Source organism: Chinchilla lanigera, unplaced genomic scaffold, assembly GCF_000276665.1.
Source record: "Chinchilla lanigera isolate Chin_1 unplaced genomic scaffold, ChiLan1.0 scaffold00051, whole genome shotgun sequence".
NCBI classification, from domain to species: Eukaryota; Metazoa; Chordata; class Mammalia; order Rodentia; family Chinchillidae; genus Chinchilla; species Chinchilla lanigera.
In genome coordinates, this window is record NW_004955452.1 from 1,969,602 (window position 1) to 1,992,339 (window position 22,738).

At 40.5% G+C, this 22,738-nt stretch overlaps 1 protein-coding gene across 2 annotated transcripts in view; it reads right to left on the reverse strand.

Moving 5' to 3' along the window:
• The window catches only part of Usp48 (ubiquitin specific peptidase 48), a 72,434-nt gene that overhangs the window by 10,206 nt on the left and 39,490 nt on the right, over positions 1-22,738 (reverse strand). For both annotated transcript variants that reach the window (XM_013519602.1, XM_013519603.1), the window contains 11 exons: positions 21,433-21,547; positions 19,942-20,072; positions 15,947-16,018; positions 11,637-11,761; positions 11,369-11,491; positions 11,037-11,098; positions 10,659-10,769; positions 8,837-8,967; positions 8,198-8,304; positions 6,286-6,390; positions 1,103-1,258 (listed from right to left, as the gene is read on the reverse strand). In XM_013519602.1, coding sequence (XP_013375056.1) covers positions 1,103-1,258; positions 6,286-6,390; positions 8,198-8,304; positions 8,837-8,967; positions 10,659-10,769; positions 11,037-11,098; positions 11,369-11,491; positions 11,637-11,761; positions 15,947-16,018; positions 19,942-20,072; positions 21,433-21,547 — 1,238 coding nt within the window. The remainder of the gene's footprint in view (positions 1-1,102; positions 1,259-6,285; positions 6,391-8,197; positions 8,305-8,836; positions 8,968-10,658; positions 10,770-11,036; positions 11,099-11,368; positions 11,492-11,636; positions 11,762-15,946; positions 16,019-19,941; positions 20,073-21,432; positions 21,548-22,738) is intronic.

Below are 22,738 nucleotides of genomic sequence, written 5' to 3' on the forward strand. Positions count from 1 at the left end.
AATACTGTTCTCAGGACAATCTGGAACACATAACACCCTCAAAGGAAGCCTGTACTTTCGCCTCAATTACAATGATAAATATCAGCAACAAGAAAAATGCATAACCAGTAACGATGGCACAAAAAAGTAGCAGAGGGGAATTTGGTCAACTTCTTGGATATTGAGCAGTGACTAAAACAGATTAGGGGCCAGATTTTTTAAATGGGCACCTTGAATTATCAGTTCCTTTTGCCTAAGTTTTGAAATATGCAATGAAATGCTCAATTATAGTGCTTTAGGACTGATACCAAGAAGTAAAGCATTTTCATAACGTCCGCATTATAATTATGAAATTGCTTCACAAGTCATGCACGAGGTGGAAGGATCAAAACTGAACCTCTAATTATCAATTTGGAAATGCATCAGCGTATAAATAATGTTAAAGGTAACCTAAAATGTTATCAAATAGGCTTATCTCCCACAAAAATACTCTGGCTCATCTGAGTAAATAGAACTTCAGGGGTCTGTTTTCTTAACTTCCCTAAGTTTCACAATGTATCTTGGTAAATGGTTCGAACACCTACTTGGGGGCTGGGGATTTAGCTCAGCGGCAAAAGCGCCTGCCTGGCAAGCGCAAGGTCATGAGTTCGGTTCCCGGTACCAGAGAAAAACCAAAAAAAAAAAAACAAAAACAAAAAAAAAACAAAAAACACCTACTTGGTGGTCAAAGACAAATACACAGCACCATAAAATGAGAGAACAATTATCCTTGAACAACCCTGACATGTGACAAATTAAATAGTTCTCAGTGTTTCTCATTATTGAAAAGTTACTCAGCGCATGCTCAAGGTTTTAGAATCCAAAAATCGCTTTCATCTTCATAGAAATGTTCCTTACTATTTTAAAACCAAGTTTTTTTTTTAAAGAAAGAGTTATTTTAATTTGGAGGCCTCGTGAATATAATTCTAAAATCAAAAGAGCCCTCTCTCAATGGCATCATAATATGAACAGATAGAAGTTTAAAAGGTCAGGCTGGGAAAAAAACAAATACAGGAAGAAAGCAGGAATTTATACAAGCTCTCAAGCCATTAGCAGATATGAACAAATGTTAGGTTTTCCTCACCTGAATTTTCAATTCTTTTAATGTTTGATTAGCAGAAACGAGAAGTGCTTTCTCACCGCGAACTTTTCTATGTCGCATACTCCGTCGAATGACTTGCTTTTGATAGGCTATATAGTTTTGATGGGATATCTTTTGCCGCTTTGTCCCTCCGTTGCTCTATAATAAAGATCCAAAACAAAGAAAGCCCTGAAATTGTCTATAATGTGACACTTGCTAATAAAGTTCAACATACACAATGAAAACCTAGAAAGCTTCTTAGCATGCTCACATCTAATTGAATAAAGAAAAGGATAAGTGAAATATACCTCTAAATGCATACAATCACTTTATGTGGTTGTTATATTAAATATTTACAAGCAAAATTAGATGGGCACAACTCTGTGATGTTGAAGCAGGAGAATTCTAAGTTCAAAGCCTGTCTGGGTCACTTAGCAAGATCCTGTCTCAAAATAAAGTGTGCTAGCAGGGCGTGGAAGCACATGCCTGTAATCCCAACACTCAAGAGGCTGAGGCAGGAGGATCGTTGCAAGTTTGAGGCCAGCTTGGGCTACAAAGTGAGCTCAAGGCCAGCCTGAACTGCATAGTGAGACCCTGTCTCAAAAAGACCAAAAAAAAATAATAATAATTAATAAAATAAAGTGGGCTAGGAATGAATGTAGCTCAGTGGTAGAGTACTTGCCTAGCATGCACAAGGCCTGGATCCAACCACCATTACCCAAAAAAAAAAAAAAAAAAAAAAACAAAAGGCAGGGAGGGGGCTGGAGATTTAGCTCAGCGGCATAGCGCCTGCCTGGCAAGTGCAAGGTCGTGAGTTTGATTCCCGGCACCGGAAAAAAGCCAGGGGAAAAAAAAAAAAGGCGGGGCCGGGGGATAAGCTTGACATTCAACCCAAGACACAATAAACTGAAAAATTACTAAACTTAGTTCATGAGTAATCTGAAGTCTAATTTTTTTCTATTTATGAATGAGAACTATGACCTGCTAAGAAGTTTAAAGTGAATGTACCTTAATCAAGAATCAAACTTAGTTTAACAAAAAATTTTAGCCAGGCAAAGTGGCACACAGTGACAATCCCAGCAGGCTGAGGTAGGACGACTGCTATGAGATCAAGGCCAGCCTAGGCACCATTAGTGAGTTCAAGGCAAACATAAACTACACAGCAAGACCTTGTCTCCAAAAAATAAAGACACACTGCCTCTTGTCATACTAGTGAGATATACACTTTCACCTAAGAAGTGCTCTTGCAAAAAATGTTAGAAGTGAATATAATTGAATACTTAGACCCCACTTGCAATTTTTAGGAGCTGGAATGTAGAACACTGGCCAGAATTAAGAATGTATGTCAGGAGGCAATCAGCTGAATCCAGAATTTGAAATAGTTGACAGGAAATCAAAGTGTTCTCCAAGTCAATCTCAAGGAGGGGTAGGTTAGGGGCCAAATGTCCTTCTAGAACACTCTTGTAAGAGGTTAACAAACAGGATTTTTCTTCTAACCCAGACAGGGAATGAAAGCAGGATTAAAAAGAAAAAATACTCTCTGCCTTAATTAAATCTGGATGAGGTGACCCTGAGGCCTCCCTCCGGTCCCACACTTGTCACTGAGTGTCAGCGTGATGAGCAGAATGGCTCAGAGTTACCGTGGATGCAAATGCTCCATGCTCATTAGCAGCAGAGCTCCACGGATATTTTTCCTACAGCTACACAGCAGCTGACCAGGACACAGACAAAAAGAACACTGGTTTCGGAGCTGTACTTTGGCAAGGCACTGCACAAGCCTTAATTCTCATCTTTATTTACCCCTGAGTTTACATAGTTGTGTGGCTGATTCCAAGATTCATAAGAGAATGTTAAGTGGGCTTAGCAGGTTCTCTTTTTTTTTTTAGCATTTTTTTTAAAATTCAAAATCGATGGATTATTTCTCTCAATCTCAACTGCTGAAAAGGTCAAATCGAACCTATATTCTACAATTGGGAGTAAAAAGGGAAAATATCTGCAGAAATTTTTATTTTAGAATTATAAAATCTAACCAAAAAAACAAAACCCTGCAGATCAAGTACGATAATTTTTAAAGACTGAGGTCTAAAGGCTTTTCTTGAAATTATTCTCCATTAAATCCACAGAATTTAAATCCCACTTAACTGGGGGGGAAAAAAAAAAAAAACAAAAAAAACCCACAAAAATATACCAGTCTACTGGTTTTAGAAGGATTCCAATTACCTAAGTGATATCGAATACTGAGTGTATTATTAACCTAAATTTTAGATAACATCAAAAGAACTGGCTTGATCTAGTGAGGGAAAGGGATTTGCTCAAGTCCATTAAGGACAAGTACAAACGCATCGTTCTGTATTAGAGGGATTTACAACAGCAATCACAGGAGCTGTCTATGTTCGGAGAGCTCCGACATATTTACAAAGGAAGAGTGAGAGGAGAGTGATATTCTGGAGAGGCAGGGTGCTCTTCAGGGACTATACTCATCTAAACAAAGGTTAGACTTGAGATTTTTTTGTGAACCAAAAATATTTAAAGCATCCTACAGTATTACAACATCCAAATAAGGTCAAGGAATACAGAGCAAAATTATAAAGTATAAAATATAATTGCAGCACAAAAGCAACGTTCCAACATTCTCTATCATATTTATAAATACGAAAGCTGTTGTCATCCACATCCACTTCAAAAACATGACTGTGGTTATGGCCACAATGAATAAAACCAGACATTCAAAAAATTAGCCTTTCACGATGCAAAGGTTTCTTCGGGGGCTGGGCAAGGGGAAATTCTGGGGATTGAATCCAAGGCACATGCACACTAAGCAAGCACTCTACCTCCGAGCTACAGGCACGGTCCCTGTAAGACACAGCAAGTCTTTTTTGTTGTTTTTTTTCGAGACAGGGTCCTCCTCTCTATCTATGCAGCAGCGTAGACTAGCCTTGTCAAACTCAAAGTGATCCCCCTGCCTAAGTGCCGGGATTATAGGTGTACGCAACCACACCCAGCTATTTTCTTTTTCTTTCTTTTCTTTTTGAGACAGGGTTTCTGTATGCAGTTCAGGTTGGCCTTGAGCTCACTTTGTAGCCTAGGCTCGTTTCAAACTTGCATTGGTCCTCCTGCCTCAGCCTCCCGTGTGCTGGGATTACAGGTGTGCCACCCAGGTATTTTCTAAACTCTTAAAACTGAAAACCAAAGCTTGAAATAAAGATAATAAAATATGTATCAGCCTTAACTAACCAGGTTTATCAGAGAATAGAAAATAAATTAGCAACAACTGAAAATGAAAGATGAGAAAAAAAGGTGAGATTTGTAACTAATCATTAAAACACACTATGCATCAGGCTTGGTGGTACACACTTATAATCCCAGCACCCTGGAAGCTGAGGCAGGAAAAACACAAGATGTAGGCTGGGTTACACAGTGAGTTTCATGGTCAGCCTGAACTAAAGTGAAACCCTGCCTCAAAAAAATCAAAATACCAGAGTCAAGTGACAATAATTAAAATCAGTATGGCACTGCAAGCCAAGATGAGAATGTTGTTTTGATCAAAGATGGGCATGTAATCCTATGCATCAATGTCTAGGTACATATGCATATGCATTAATATATCAACTAAAAATGCAAATAATCTACTTGAAATTATGGAGATTGGGATACGGTGATGACATAAAAGCAAAGTGAAACATTGGACAGCAGCAAAGTTGTGCCTGCAGACTCATTATCAAGAGACACGTGTGGTAGTCAGGGGTGGTGGCGCACGTCTGTAATCACAGCACTCAGGAGGGTAAGGCAGGAGGATCACTCCAAGTCCCAGGCCAGCATGGGTTACATAGTTAAGTTCAAGACCAGCCTGAACTATAGTGAGACCCTGTCTCATGAAACCAAGAGAAGGGAGGCAGAGTCACCTTTGAGTATTTGTAGCCTCAGGGAAGATAGGCACACATCACTTAATTTAGGAAAATAACACACCAAAACCGAAAATCTGCATTGTGTAGAATGTACACAGATTTGGCCGGAACTTAAGACAAGGGCTTACCTGGTTTGTTCAAATTTGGTAGGACAACTTGAACCCAAGTGGCTGACGAACTGTCAGCAGACTGGTGCATAAAACTGCACGGTTTCTGATCTTTTGTAGGTGTTGTAAGGTTATTTTATGAAACTCCAACACGACAAGGAAAATAAATGTTGACATATTCCTTTACAGCAAATGGGAAACTGCAAGGAACAGTTTACCTTAGACAGACCAAAGGTCACAGCTTTCTTAATGCTGAAAAGGCCGTACAGAAAGAACCAGGCTATACAGGCCAATGAGCCCGGATGTGTCTGCTCAGGAACAGACACAGCAGATGGCCATCATACCGCTTTTCCAGGGAGAATGCTAACCATAATCTGCCTACCTCACTTTAGGGACAGGATATTTTACCCATAAAAACCAAACACCGAATTTAAAGTATCTATAGGAGCACAGTGTTCTTTCTGATATGCTGAAGTTTATCTAAACCACACATCATGCAAACGCATTCTCACCCTAGCTCAATTTTAAGACGATTTCCTTTGGGCTGGGACAGAAAACAGGAAACACAGTAAACGGTCAATTTTAATAGAAAATGTTATGTGGATACAAAGGAAAAGTCAGCTGATCTGGTCATTTAACACCATAGAGGGACAACAATCTCTTCCACATAGCTCAATACTAAAGCTACTCTTATTTAGTAATGTCAGAATCTGAGTTAAATAAATTTTGCCATGTGTCAAGATTCCATCATTTAAAAGTATAGTAAAGGCGCTGGGGATTTAGCTCAGCGGCACAGCGCCTGCCTGGCAAACACAAGGTCGTGAATTCGATTCCCGGTACTGGAAAAAACAAACAAACAAACAAAAAGTATAGCAAGATAAGCCTTGGTTTAGTGTTCTTTTTCAGTCAAAATTTTTATCTTATATTTCTGTGCTTCTCAGAAAAGATTATAAGAAATTTATTAATTCTGGAAGAAATAAGACCCATGGCTTTTCATGAGAAATCAGAACAACTGCAGCAGTCCACCAAAATTAAGGAAAGGCAAGAGACGGAAGGAACTGAGAAGCAACTCCACACCGAGGGCACGGAAGTGTCCACGGGCCTGGAGGGATATTGAGTGAGAAGATGAACGGCTGCACACCCGTTGCAAATGAAAAGCAGCTTCAACACGTACTTGATTAAAATCTGGGTCTTTCTCTCCATCTGGTTTAGCTTCTTCCTTGTCCTCCTCTGTTTCGGAACTGCTCACATTCAGCTCCGGAGCTGAATCCTTCATCACCTGCATGTGCCGGGACCACAGAGAGAACCAGGTCAAGGTCAGCACCCAGGAAGGCAGGCTATTGGAGCTCGCAGTACCTGTGACTTGCAACCTGAGTGAGAAAGTCACCTTTCTTGTGGTGAGAAGACAGGTGGGAAGGGCGGGCCAACAGAATTCTACGCTGTTTTCTGTATTCTCTTCACATGTTAGTTTAGCCCTCTGACCATTCTTGTATTTAATCCATTCATCATAAATAAGAGGTCTCTGATCCGCAAGTATTACCAGGCTTGTATAATGATGTTCTTCTGCAGAAATTCAAAGGCACCCTACCCTTGTCAAGCCTTTTCAATCAAACCCCGAAACTGCTGAGGTGAGAGGAGTTGCAATGCTCCTCCTTAAATGAGAAAGGGAGCTGGGCATAGTGGTACATCTCTATAATCCCAGCAACTCAGGAGGCCAAGGCAAGAAGATCAAATTTAAGAGAAATGTGGGCAACTTAGCAAGACTATGTTTAAAATTTTAAAAATTAAAAAGGCTGGGGTGTAGCTCTGAGGCACACTGCATTTCAAGTCTGAAGCACTGACTTGATCCCTCAGCACTGACAAAAAAGATAGAAAAAAGAAATGAACAATGAAGGAGTGCTGGGTATAACGCTGTGAAGTACTGATATTACATTCAAAATAACGGAACATCACCTAACCTGAATACTATCATGCTAGATACCACTGTATACATGTTCCAAAAGGTGTGAAACATTTAGGGATACTTTAGGGCAAAGATACTTGTATTCATTAACTTCTTTTTCTCACTGAGTTAGGAGATAAAGATCTTATTTTTAACTTGTCACACGCACAACCCTAGATGTGTCTGAAGATAATTATCTTTCTAAAACTGGTAACTTGGCTAGGTGTGGTGATGCACACCTGTAATCCCAGCACTTGGGAGTCCGAGGTAGGAGGATCCTTGCGAGTTCGAGACCAGCCTGAGCTACAAAGTGAGCTCAAAGCCAGCCTGAAATGCAGAGCAAAACCCTATCTAAAAAGACCAAAAAAAAAAAAAAAAAAAGGTAACCAGCAAAGCATTCGTTTTTAAGCCCTAAAATCCTGAGATTGATGGGCTGTCCTGAAATCCACATGAAGATCTCCTCCATAGCCAACACTAATGCAGTAAAAATATGCTGGGTTCTTTTGCAGATCAATGCACAAGGTTATAAACTGTCCTTCCTTAGATTCCAAATTCAGTGCCAGGGTCACTGCCCCATATCCCACAGCTGGAAGCACAGGCCACCACACCTGACCAGGGTGACTCTTCTATGATTTTCACTGTGCTGTTTGAGCATAGTTAGGCTTACCACCTTAGCTTTTGTTTCCTAGAATACTTGTTCTAGGCTGCACCCTTGATAGCGAGAACACTCAGATAATCTGCTCCTCTATGATGACCTCCCTGTCTACTCCCTCTCTGGCACTGCAAACTTCACTTCTGTCAGCCTCTTGCTCAACCCTGCTAGATGCACTGCACATACTTCCCCATGTGAAATCACTGAATGCACGGCTGAGCTCAGTGTGTTAGTCCATCACTATAACCCCAGCACTCACTAAGACCATTCTTGGCCCACAGCTGACATTCAGAAGTATGCATCAAATTAATGACAAACAAAACCCATACAGATCACATAACTATTCATTTTCAACTCTGTCAAATTCTAAGTCTGATGCCAAACAGTTCTGAGGAAACAGAAATCCATCCCCAAGCAGTCCAGTGAAAATACAACAGCAAGTCAAACAGCAAGATTAATCATACTAGTCAGGGCCACAAGAGGGAGCAGTACCTTTTTATTGTCCACAACTTTGTGGACATAGATGGTGGCCTGAGTGTACTCCCGCAGGTCCCTCTGCTGCTGGCACAGCAGGCCCTCTCTGCAGTCCAGACAGAGCTCTGAAAAAGTACAGCACAAGTGGGTGAGGAATCACTGTCAAAGAACTGAAGGTGGAAAAGCATGTATCAAAGTCACTGGAGCAAACTCATTACAGTATTACATTAATTGTTCTACTGTTGTATGCAAATAACCTCCAGGAGAGTCATTTATTGTGCGCGAATAATGAGATGTCCCATGGCAGTTCCTGCCTAGGTAGGTGGGCTGCCACAAGACGATTTCTTTTTTCAGCATGAGGGATTGAAGCCTGGCCTAAGCAGTAGGCAAGAGCTCTACTACATGAGCCCAGCCTCGTATGACTTTAAATTCAAGCAGAGGGCACAATATTCACATACCCTTTCTTCCCCGTCCTTAAACACCAATTTTTAACTATAGAAACCACATGCAGGGCTGGGGATTTAGCTCAGCGGCACAGCGCCTGCCTGGCAAGTACGAGGTCGTGAGTTCAATTCCCGGTACCAGAAAAAAAAAAAAAAAACAGAACAAAACAACAACAACAACAACAAAGAAACCACATGCAATATTAAAACTTACTAGGTTCAGAAATATATTGTGTTTCTGAAGGGTTTACATCTCCCACTTCAATTCTTGTGATTTTAATTATATGATCCACCACAAACAGCTTTTGTATCATCTGCCACTCGCTGGGCCATATCAGAGCTATACTGTGCAAGAAAAAAACACAACATGCCTTAAGACACAAGGCGATTAAGAACACTAAACACAATCCATTAGCCCCCAATGCCAAATCCTCACCGCCAGTGTTTAACACAAGGACACTGGAGGGGAAAGATATATTAGCATCAAGAAGGACTAGTTTTTCATACAAAGGAGTATTAGAGCAGCAGTTACAATAAATGAGGAAGTTAGACGAATCAACATGTACATTCAAGGACACAAGGTGAGTAAAATAAGTTAGAGGATAAATACAAAACATCATTATGTGTTTCTTTTTAAAAGACTTTTCTGAGACTGGTAACTCTCAAATTCAGGATAGTGCTTAATTTGAAAGAAACAGGAAGCAAAGGGTAGGAATGGATAAAAGGAGCCTCCAATTACACTTTTTTTTTTGGTCTTTTTGAGACAGAGCTTTGCTATGCAGTTCAGGCTGGCCTTGAGCTCACTTTGTAGCCCAGGCTGACTTTGAACTTGCAACGATCCTCCTCCTGAGCGCTGGGATTACAGGTGTGCACCACCACGCCAGGCTCCAATTACATTTGAATTCTGTAACCTTTAAAAAAAACTAGATGTATTTACTTGTTTCTTAGAGGTATTTCCCTAAATGTAGGGCATTAACAATAATAAAAGGAAAAATGGAAAGAAGGGAGGGAGGGGAAGAGCTAGGGGAAAATCTAGAAGAAAATTTATATTATTAACTCTTTAGTTTCTTTAAATTATTATTACTATATTTTTTTTGAGAGACAGTCTCACTGCGTAGTTCAAGCTGGTCTTGGACTCACTATGGTGCCCAGGCTAGCCTGGAACTCCCAAGTGATTTTCCTGCCTCTGCCTCCTGAGTGTGGGGATTACAGGCATGCTCTTTAAATGATCTTAATGTTTTTAAATATGAGCAATAAACCTTCACTTAGCTTGGTCTAAAGGGAATTTATTTACTTTTAAATACTGGGGATCAAACCCAGGGCTTCACACATTCTAGACCAAGTGATTTACTGCAGAGCTATACCCCCACCCAGCCTGATAATTTTTGTGTTCCAATTTCTTCTTCCCTGGCTTTTCTAGCAGTGCTGGAGGCATATAACTTCCTCTTCTACAATAGTCTTAACATTATTTTTTAAAAATGGCAACATCAAGGGTAAGGTTCACAGGCCAGGCGTGGTGGTGCATGCCTGTAATCCCAGCACTAGGGAGACTGAGGCAGGAGGATCATTGCGAGTTCGAGTCCAGGCTGGACTACAAAGTGAGCTCAAGACCAGCCTGAACTACACAGTGAGACCTGTGGGCAGCTGCAGAAAAACAAACAAACAAAAAAAAGAAAAATGAAAAAACAACTATAACACCAAGACTATGTTGATTACGTGATTCTGGAATAGGGGCTGATCTAGAGGTTCGAGGCTAGCTACCAGTGGCCTGGCTGGAGGCCAGGGGTGAATCTGGTTAACAGGTATGACAAGGTATGAGTGAGCATTAAGGGAAAAGCAAGCTTGTGCCTCGTCTAGATAAAGTCTGTCTCCGTAAAGAAAAGTGCTCCTTCTAGGACAGCATACAAAGGGAAAAAGTTTATGATCTAGGGAATGACTACATTCTTAGAATGTACTGCTCATATTGGGGGGCACTTTCCTCAGCTTCTCATTAATCATTAGAAACAGAAAATCACATGAAGAGAAGAAAAACTCACAGTTTAGAATCTTCTTTGGTCATGGAAGCAAATGTAAACATAAGTCCCCCATGGGGACACAGAAGGGCGCTATTTCCAACCGACGACACAGGACTACATCTTGTAGGCTTTCTGCGCAATTGAGACAAAGAAGACAAATATACCTCATTATTGCAGAAGGGAAGATTTTAAAAGTAATTATTCAAAAATGAGATAAGCATACAGGGATATTAGCAACTAAATGTGTTTCTTGTAGTTATTTGTTTAGCTTCATAGAAAAGAAAGCTTACAGCGTACCTGGTTAAGGTAACCAAGAAGAGAACCACAAATAAGATCCATGAATTCTTAAAGAAAAACAACTAAAGTCAACCCCCAAAGTAAGAAATTTCTGGTGTCTACCTAACAAATTTCCGCCATTCTTCTACAAAGAACTGTGACACGATATACAGGACGTCCGTATCCTGGAACATAAAAATCACAAAAGGGAACACATTAATTTCTCTCCATACACCGTTAACTTACACTCTATGATGAACAGGAGGTCTGACTCATTCAAATTTTGTAACCGATGGAAATATAGCACTCTACCAGGAAACAGCTGGAGAAAATCCCCATCTGGTTACCTAAATATGAAAGATGCTCTCTGCTAGTCTAAAAGAACTGATCAGGAATATTTGGCAAAGTAATTTTTAAAAGTAGAGGGAGTCTTTCCTTTGTGGGAATCGCTATACCTCCGGCCAGTTACTGAGACAAGGTCTGTTTTTGTCCTGGAACAAATTCGGAAGAGAAGTCTTTTGTTCATTTGCGATCATCTTATGTAAGGCTTCGTTTTCTTCTCCTTCTCTTTCTAAAATCTGAGGGAAAATGCAGCAAATCAGCTGTCTCCTGCTGACAGTACATGGCTTGCCTCCACCCCACACGCCCATCAAGAACACAGTGTTAATGCTGCCGTGCCGGCAAGTCGCCCCGGGGCGGTGGCGTTGGCACAGAGTTCAGTACCTTGCACTGCGAACAGCACTCTCTGTAACTTGGAAACTCGGGAGCCTTCGGGAAGTACTGCTGCAGCTTGCTCCATGCCTCTTTAGAGACCAGCCTTCGTTCATTCTCAGAGATGCACAATTCCCCTGAGTTTAAAAGACAGTCAGTTGTACGGGTGAGTAAAAGGGCAGGGAAAAAGTCAGGACCTAGTTCCTATTTCCCCAAGGCTTACTTCCTAATACTGCTGCTTAAATTTATGAAAATTTCCTAAGTATTCGTCTCCTTATTTCCATGGTTACTCATGTATGTATTGTGAGTACACACAAGAAAATAAATCCTCTAAACGTTTAATTTCAATTTAATTCTAAAGGAGAAAGCTATGAATCCTCAATCTAAGTCTATGGCTGGAAAAAAAAAAACAAATCAGGAGATGAAACACTTCAGTACTCCCCGCCAACGGAGCAATGGTAAACAGAGGCCACAGTATTTCCTCCACCGCCACGCTCAAAGGCCACAATTTTCTGCTGCCTTTACTGCCTGGCATTTGCATGTGAGTGAAATCAGCCTGCACTGAATTATTTCCAAGGCTGTGTAGCACTCAGAGGCCTATTCTCTTAAAACTATCAATTCAAAGTTAACTGATAATGCAATCTACCAATCAATCTGAAAACCAACCCCAGTCAAGGTCCAATTTCTTTGCTGTTCCCAAACTGTTTTGCAGGATGCCTTGCGTGTCCCCTCTCCTTAATTCCCAGAGGACAAGAATACTTCTGCTCATGATCACCTTGCCCGTTCTCAGAGGATCTCAGGAATGCCAAGGTCATAGCAGGCTACACTCTCAAGCCCTTCCCAGTACAGTTTTTCTATAATTGCTTTTTTTTGGGAGGCGGGGAGACAGGCTCTCGCCAGGTACCCCTGGCTGGCCTCCAACTTTCAGAAGTCCTCCAGTGATGGGATTACAGACATGCACCACCACATCCAGCTAGTTTACTGTCACTTATGTACAGTGAGTTACATTGCACATAAATCACCTGAGAATCAGAATGATGATTAATGTACCAGTCAGGATCACTACAGGTACACAACTTCAGTCTGTTTTATCTTGTCTCCATAATTTCTATTACCTTAAAGTGCAGCTTCTTAACTATCAGCATCACCTTTTACTATTGTTTTAACAATCTCAAGATTATTTTCACTAATATACTTATTATCCAAGAAATTTAGTTCACAATATAGGACTCTCTTTCTAAAGCTATTCATTTAAATTTCCTTGCAGGCCATAAACACTCCAACATGTCTATTCTCAGACACAAGTAAGACATTAAAAAAGGAAAAAAAAAAAATTTTTTTTTTTCCGGTACTAGGAATCGAACTCACAACCTTGCGCTTGCCAGGCAGGCGCTGTGCGCTGAGCTAAATCCCCAGCCCCAAAAAGGAAAGAAATTTAATTGGATTCTCTTTTTTTTTTTTTTCCCCGGTACCGGGAATCGAGAACTCATGACCTGGTGCTTGCCAGGCAAGCACTGTGCTGCTGAGCTAAATCCCCAGCCCCTTAAACCTCAAACCCCAATGAGTACATCCTTGTGGTGAAATACAATGCAGCCACAGGTAGATTTTTATGAATTGATTTAGCTCAAACAACTCCAAGCCAATTACTATGTAATGTTTACAGTAGTTTTTACCTTTTTACTCTTTTCCTAAAAGCAGTGGGCTGGGGTTGCAGCTCACTGGCAGAGCACTCTCCTAGCATAACCATGGCACACGTTTAATCCCTAGCACCATGAGTGTAGAGAGGCTGATGCAAAAAGATCACAAGTTCAAGGACAGCCTGTTTAACATCTTGAAATGAAAAACATCTAAAAAGGGCTGAATATGTGGCTCGGTGTAAAGGTTGTAGATTCAGTCCCCAGTATTGCAAAAAGAAAGAAGGATTGCTTCCTTATGTATGTACGATACAATCAAATCAGGGAAAATGAAGGGACCAATAATACACACACACACTTTAACATGTAAATCAGTAGAGGGGCTATGGATTGAGATCAGGGTACAGCTGAGGACCTGGGCTGGCCACCAGCACTAACCTCCACCCAACCTGCAGAGAATTTCAAAAGCACTATGGACGCACTGCCTTTTGCGGCTTTGGGTACTCACAAGCGTTTAGGTCAGATGGACTTTACTCACGTGGTTTTTGAAAAGTAGCACATAAGTGTTCTAGTAGCTCATCTCTTTCTTTCTTCCTTTGTGTAGGTCACCTTGGACTACTGTGTAGCTCAGGCTAGCTTTTGAACACTATGTAGCCCAGGCTGGCCTTGAAATTGCAATCCTCCAGCCTCAGCCTCCCAAGTGCTGCAATTACAAGCAAGTGCTACCCCATCAGGCTGTCGTAACTCACTTTATGGTAGCCTAGCAGGCAATGAATACAAATGCTTCTCCTCTACAGGTACAGTGTTTTAGCCGTGCTTCTAACTTTCATTTCTGTCACATTAACAGCTGCTAGAGTTTTGGATATTATCCATGACCTAAATAATCATCTTTTACTTATCACATATGAATGTATAGATATCACAACTGTTCCCAACAATAAATATCATTTTATAAATTAGAAAAGAAAAAAACAATTTAAATTCCTGTAAACAGTATCTTCAAACAAAAGATAAAATTAGTTGTGAAGGCTGGGCATGGTGGCGCACGCCTGTAATCCCAGCATTCCCAGGGCTGAGGCAGGAGGATCACCTAGGCAGTTCTAGACCTGCCTGGGCTACAAAGCCAGTCTGAACTTCGTACTGAAACCTTGTCTCAAAAAGGAAAAAAAAGTTGTGAGGTTTAATGTAGTAAATGAATACTCAAAAGAATCTTCTGGTAAAAACAGCAATCTAGGGCTGGGGATGTAGCTCAGTAGTAGAACATTTGCTAGCATGCACAAGGCCCCGAGTTCAACCCCAATACCACCAAAAAAAAAAAAAAAAAAGACTTAACAGTGAATTCAGATTGATAAGCACTCCCTCTACCACCACAATCTAGTTCAAACTACATTTAACTGGGCCACAGAGCATCCAAAAGCCATCTTCAAAACGCGTGCTTGTATTAAAAATAAAGTCATAGGGCTTTGGAAACACACAGGAAAAAATAAAATAAATAAAAAATATAATTTATGCCAGGCATGGAAGTGCACACTTTGGAGAACCACCGTGAGTTGCAGGCCAGCCTGGGCTACATAGTAAGTTGAAAGCTAGCTTGAACTACATAGTGAGACCTTGTCTCAAAAAAGGAAGGAAGGAAGGAAGGAAGGAAGGAAGAAAGGAAGGAAGGAAGGAAGGAAGGAAGGAAGGATGGACAGGAGGGAGGGAAGGAGGGAGGGAGGGAAGGAGAGAGGGAGGGAAAGAAAGAAAAAGAAAGAAAGAAAGAAGAACAGAAGAGAAGAAGGAAGGAAGAGAAAAAAAAGAAACAAAGAAAGAGAGAAAGAAGAAAATATGTAATTCAAAACAAGGACTTTCAAATGCCAAGTGCAGTGGTGCACAACTGTATCCCCAGCTACTCCCGAGGCCGAGGAAAGCTTGCTTAAGTCAACACAAGCAGTTTGCCGCCGGCCTGTGTATCATGGCCACAAGACATCCAAAAGCAAACAAACCAAAAGGAATTGCAGCTCAGTGAAGAAGCTAGGAGTCCAATCCCTAGTTCGAAAACAAACCAATTTATTTTCATTGCCTCCCATCAAGTATTAATAAGCTTGTCAATAAATGTCTCAGAAATTATATGTATAAACAGCCCTAATAATATGTAAGACAGACCCAAAGTGTTCAAGTTGGATAAAGATACACAGTTACAGGAAACAACTGATGTTCTTCTGTTCAAATTCAAAATTCGGGCTGGGGATAAAGCTCAGCAGTGCCTTGCATGCACAGGACCCTGGGTTCAATCCCCAGCACCACAAAAACAAACAAACAGATACAGCTCAGTGGCATAAGCACCTGTCTGGCAACCATAAGGTCCTGAGTTCGATTCCTGGTAACAAAAAAAATAAAAAACGCAAACAAATTCAAAATTCAGTGTCAAAAGTACAAAGAAGTTTCTTCTCCACTTGATTCCTCTAAGTACTAGGGAAAGGCTATCATTCTGAGCAAAGAAGGTGAGGGCGTGGCATGACACCTGCTGGTAGAAACTAACAGTTACACAGGATAAGAGCGGAAACATCAAACATAGGCACACTACATAAAACCAATTCTTCTCCCCAGCCGTCACTTAGGCTTAGTCCCTAAGACAAAGAGGAGTTGAACAAATGTTTATTTATGGTACACTATGGTACAACTACCACATTCATTATTGTAGCTTACCATGTGGACACAGAATGTCTTCATTAAAATTTAATTCTTCTTCTTCTTCTTTTCTTTCCTCCTTTGATTCATCTAAAGAAATACAGATGATAACTGCTCTAATTATTGTATGTAAAAGTTCAAGCTGAGTGTGGTGGCGCATACCTGTAATCCCAGCAGTTGGGAAGCTGAGGCAGGAGGATCGCTGTGAGTTCCAGGCCTGCCTGGGCTACAAAAGGAGTTCAAGGCCACCCTGAACTGTACAGTGAAACCCTGTCTCAAAGACAAAAAAAAAAAAAAAAAAAAGTTCAACCAGTAGATACACTACTCAACAGTTTGTTCTGCTTTGGTATTTATTTTGTTTAGTCAAGGACTCACTGTGCAATTCATGCTTTGAACTCCTGGCTATCCTCCTGTCTCAGCTTTCTTAATACTGGGATTATTACATCATGCAGAGCTTCTTTTGGTATTGAGACATGGTCTTGTAGCTCAGGCTGGCCTCAAAATCGAGGTCAACCTGCCTTCCCCTTCAGACTGCTGGGCCCTCTGAGGTGTGCACCACCACACCTAGATATTCTGCACAATGTTGAACAAAAAAAAAAAAAAAATCTTAATTCTAAAAATTAGATCCAAATGATTCCTATGTATTCTCCTAAGTGTAATATCTTTCCCTTAAAAGGATAGGAAAATCTTAACGACATTTAACTTTTAAAAAAGATTTAGGTTATGCAAGAAAATCTACCCCTTTTTTTTCAAACAAAAATAATTTACATATCTTTCTACTAATCCTACGAATATTGCATCATAAGCTGAATTAGTCATCTCTATGTCGTGTCATTTTCACCTACGTTCTTTCGTAGAGGTTGAATAGAAGCTCTAAGGCACACAGAAGGACTTCAACTTTAATGGGAAAAATACTACATAATAACGCAGCTATTCACATTAACATATCTCTTCCATTTTCCTTTTCCTACACTTCTAATATTATGTCCCTGCCATTTGTACTTGTGTGTACTGGGAACACTAATAATAAAATCTTTAGCAGGAGATTAGGACAGTTATCCATGGATTTTCCAGGTTAAGTACCCTAACACTTTTTAATGCATTTAATGCATGTGAACATTTACTAACCACTGAAAAAGCTCAATTACAGCTGGGGGTGCAGCTCTGTGTAGGACTGTGAGGGTGCAGGACTTATGTTAAATCCTCAAATGCAGAAAACCAGAAGTGGTCAAGCCACCCAACCATCATCAGCTTCTTCACCTATGTGTTTCAACACCCAAATGCAAGTAACTTTTCCTTTTTTAAATTTTTTAATTTTTTTTTTAACTTTTTGAGACAGGGTCTCACTGTGCAGTTCAGGCTGGCCTTGAGCTCACTCTGTAAACCACGATGGTCTCGAACTCACAATGATCCTCCTGCTTCAGCCTCCCAAGTGCTGGGATTACAGGCATGTGCCACCAGCCCGGCTCCGCAAGTAACTTCTCAAATGAAAGGCTAATCAACCTCAATTTTGGAAAATCTAAATTGCAGCACTGCGAATTCATTTTCATATACAGAGTGATTAAGACTGATGCCTGAGGGGCTGGGGATTTAGCTCAGCTGCACAGCACCTGCCTGGCAAGCACAACATCGTGAGTTCAATTCCTGGTACCGGAAGAAAAACAAAAACAAAAAAAACAAACTACAGAAAAGACTGATGTCTGACACTGTATATGGCCCAAAGCATGCAGAAAATAAGCCTCTAATATATTTTCTAAAGGAAATTTATCAGTATGCACCAATATAAATGAGTATGTAGCAGTTATAAATTATTTAAGTCTCTATACAAATTTTAAGAATCTAGCCGGGCATGGTGATGCACGCCTATAATCCCAGCACTGAGGAGTCTCAGGCAGGAGGATTGCTGGGTGACAAAGGGAGTACAAGGCCGGTCTGAACTGCACAGTGAAAACCTGTCTCAAAAAAAATTAAAAAAGAAAAAGGAAGAAAAATCTCTCAGAAATAATCTGAATAGGCAACGACGTAGGTGCAAGGACACCCCAAGATGTTCACTGAATAACGTGTTCAATACATACTACTTGAAATAAGCATTTAAATAAGCATAAGATTCACACAATAAAATGTAGCCACTACACAAAAAGAGCTATACATTATGACAGGAGGAGAAGCACAGCTATGCCTGTGTGAGATTCTCCATAAAAAGCCACTATACTCAGTGATTATGTCTCCTGGAGGGCTTTCAACTTCTGCACTGTTACATTTCTGCAGATTAAAGCTTTTAAAATTTTTGAATGGCCAACAAAGGAGAAAGAATAGAAGCACACTACCCAGAAAGCACCATGAAAAATAATGTTAAGCTAGGCCAACATCACGGCATTTTCCATGGCAGCATCCAACTGTACTTAAAATGAGGAAACACCAATACATAGAAGCTAAAAACAGCAGCAAATATATACTTGGCCATGTAATACCACTACAACTGCAGCATGGTTTTTTAAATCACAGGATAATCTGAAAATAATGTTAAGCTCATAAATCACGCAGCACAACAAAATAAAGGAAAAACTACAAACTTGAAAAATTTTAAAACATACCTCAGAAGGCTAAGGGTGTTGCTCAGTGCTAGGGCACATTCTTGGCATGGCATGCACAGGCCCTGGGTTCAACCTCCATCACCAAACCAAGAACACAGCTCAATGGGGCTTAAAATTAATAGTGGGTTGGTGTGAAAATTTGCTCAAAAGTGGGTGATGACATGGGAAGGTTAAAGCCAAATAATTATATCTAGTTACGCAAGACACAAAATGCTGAAGTATGTAAAATATACACTTCAAAATGTTAAGAACATTAATATAAATAGCATGTGGTCACATGGGCTTATAATCCTACAACTCTGGGAGGATGAAGGAGGAGGGTCTCAAGTTTGAGCTCAGCCTGGGTAACTTAGTGAGACAAGGTCTCAAAAAAAAAGGTGGGGGGGATATAGCTCAGTGTGAAGTCCCTGATTTCTGTCCCTGGTGTAGAGATAAAGAGGGATGAAAAAGAGAGGGGGAAGCGAAGGAAGCAAAGAAAAAAAGAATAAAATAATAATCTGCATGTAAAAAAAAAAAAAAATCTGCATGGAATAACAGCAAGGATGGGAAGTAGTGGTACAGCACTTGTCTGGCCTAGATGAGACCCTGAGTTCAATCCCCAGCACCAAAGCACAGAAAGAAAACAAATTAAAAAACTACAAAAAAAAAAAAGAGACTGAAAAACAGAGGAAAATGTAGTATTTAGTAAAGCACGTGATTATGAATTACTAATTAGGGATCACAGGATCGCTATGTATAATCAATCAACCTGTCAATTAGTGAAGTGGCTCAAATCCCGTCCCTGGTCTGCCTTTCAAACCTTGTTTATTTGTGGTCCTGGGGATGAAGCACGGGCCTCACTCGTGCTATGCAGAGCTCTGCCTGTCCTCCATGTTAAATCTTGAAATAATTTTAATGTTTCAATTTCTTCTAATGCCTTATAAACCTAAATTTGTAGAGTAACATTTCTCATCCTAAAGCAGAGCTTTGGGTAACTCAGGTATCAGCAAAGAAATTACAAGGAAAAACTTATCCACAGATGGCCCTCCCTTCTGGGTTAAGGGCTACGTGCATGCTGATCTGCACGAAGACGGCAGCCTGTCAGAGTGAGTCAGAGTCCTGAGTTTACAACACACTGTGACTTGCAGCAGAGTTACCTTCCTTAAAACTTACAGGCTGGACCAGAACTAATATTAATTTTGCATATGATTACTTAGATGGAGCTTGAGCCCCGAGAATGACTGCTTATGAAGGAGAATTCCGTGTGCAGCTGCGAGGTCTTTGCTGATCCAATAGCTTAAAAATATCTTTTATTTGGCTCTAGGTTCATGAGAGCTTTCGATGTAATAGAAGTTGCCTCAATTACATGGGTAGATACAAAATCGATTTACTACACACAAAACTTTTAACTTCACGGTAAATTTCCTGCACACAGGTTACCTTTATTAAAGGTGTTGCCGTTCATTTTCCCGTTGCTTTGGTCTACATCCCCATCTTGCTCGTCTAGTTGCTCGAGGGCTAGCTGGCGCCAACTCCGCAAGGATGACTTTCCCACCCAAAATCCATCATTGCTGCAGAAGAGAGGAAGGTTAAATCATACAGTAAGGTTTGCTTCTGCGCTTCCTTCTATCCCTGGAAAGATCACAGCCAAAGCAAACTGCAAATACTCAAATCACCTACTGTGCACAGGCACATACATTTTTTCACCCAATGCCAGCTTGTGGCCATTTTTACTCACTCCTGGACTGCAGGTGTCAAACATTTTGAGTGGCCGTTTATGGAATCTCATAGGGAAGGGCAGCTACTCATGTCCCCTTAACAGTCCATCTATCAGGGAAAGTTGTCCTCTTTGAGAAATACATGGAGAGGTGAGGAAGGTGGAAAAGCCAGCCACAAAGCCAGCCAGATCAGCCGAATCATCCCAGGCAATGAATAGGGTGATAGATAGGCAGCCAGACTGTGACATTAGAAGGTATCTAATATTTTGTAGCCAGTCTCAACCTCATCCTGTATCTCCTACTATCATTTACATTCATTCATAGCAGCCACATCTGTAAAATGGGCACCCTTTTTCACTTGATTACTACTCCACAGTTACACAGTCCCACACACACCCCACACTCTTGTGGGACTGAATCCAAGGTCTTCTCACTGAGCTATACCTCCAACTCTCCCTTTTTAAAATCCTGAGACAGAATCTTGCTAAGTTGTAAGTTATGCAAAGCTAAATCTTGGCACTGTTCTCAGTCTCCCAGAATGCTGGGATTACAGCCTGTGGCACCATGCCTGGGTTACAGCCGTACCTTAAGCTTGGCACAGTGATGCTCAGATAAAAACATGCAACCCCTTGAACATGTTTAGGCACACAGGAGGCTGTTTGTGGAACCATCCAAAATAGCCAACTATTTATCTTTATTCAAAAGATTAAGTAAATTAAACCTAGATATGGCAAATCCTATCATTTCCTGAGTTGAGGTACTCTATGGGAGGGGGCTCAGCATATTCCACATGCCCTGGATACTTCTGGTCGGGACATGCCACTGATTTCCATCTGTGAGAACACACCCACTTCGTTCAGCTTCACTATGGGCACCCACAGGTTTGCTGTGATGTTTTTGTAACACACAACTCCATGCCAGAAGCAAGAACACGGGCTCATACTACCTGAAATCTGGTCATACATCAGATCTACATTCTGCTTCTTCCTCTCTAATAGATAAAATGCAGTAGAAAGACTGATTCAGCCTTCTTTTTTTGCCACAAGAAAATAATCCTGTAAGACTGACTTTCAATGTGGCTTTCGTAAAGCCACATTGAAAGTCAGTCTTACAGGATTATCTCAACAATGTTTCCTATATAAAACAAGTAGTTGGTAGTTACTTCTTTAAAAATGTTTAGCGTATCACTAGCAATGTGTGATGTGCAACATACCCCTTTCCTGTTGCTTTCAGCAGATTATTAACCATTTTATAATCTTCATTTAGCTGGTTCTTCAGACGTAACACTCGACAACGTTCTACTACACACTCCTTACACAGTGCTTTCACTAAAGGAAAAGAAAGTAAATGTGCTTCATTCAGACTTCCTGTGAGCAAAGTACATCACTACTTCAAAACACAGACAAATTCTCAACAGCCTCACCAACTGACAATAGAGCAAAATGGCATACATTCAAAATTATTTGTGACCTAAAAGCAGGAATATTGTTATCTGCACAAAAAAGAAATGTTATAATGTGCTAAAACTACGCCATAAAGTTCAATATATTATAAAGTTTAGATCAAAATTTGTAAGATGGTAATCAAATAATGAAGGTTGGAGGGTGAAAAACACCTGCTAACATAAAGGTAGGTTTTCATGTGGAAGCCATCTTCCAAGCACAGAGTATTGAAAGGGAAAACGGAAGGGCAAGACTAAAAAGGCACAGACTCTAAAAGTCATTAACATATGATTAGGAGAAAGACTTTCCCATTGCGTGGTTTATTTACCATGACTCTGGAACAGAAATCTAGAGAGCAAAACTGTAAGAAGGGCTGACGCATGTAGTTAAGTGCAAATTTTAATGCGTAAGTTATAAAGGAACAGAGAACAGTATGGAAATATGGTAATGGAAACGGAATTTCCTTAGCGGCCTCCACAGATTGAAGAATGCCCTGTTGCTAGTTATTCATCAACAATAAAAATATTTAAAGACAGGGAGCCAGAACCAAACAGACTACGGATATATACAGCTGCATGTATTCAAGATAGAATCCAGAATCCAACAGCTTCCGTTTATAAAGAAAAGTATCAATCTGCAAGTTTTACACTGTAAGAAACTCCCATTAACCTGGAGGAACCAGAATTAGAATCAACAAAGGTCTTTGAGGAGTGTAAACCAAATCTTTCTTTCTTTTTCTTTCTTTATTTTTTTAAAGGCAGTTCTGTACCAAATTTTTCTTTAAAAAGTCCTATTAGGTATACTGGGGGAAGACAGCATGTGTGTCAACAACCAACCCTCCCTGGATCGCATTATTTGCTTATGTTCTACTCTACTTAGCAAATCCTTTCTGTAAAGTATATACCAACATTGGCCTAATCACCAGGATTTACATCAAATAACCATGAAGCCCACTCAGGAAGACCATGTGATGAAGACTTCATGCATTGATTTTTCTTTTTCTTTTGAGTCTCGCTATGCAGTTCAGGCTGGTCTTGAACTCAATATGAACGAGATATGTAGCCTAAGCTGGCCTCA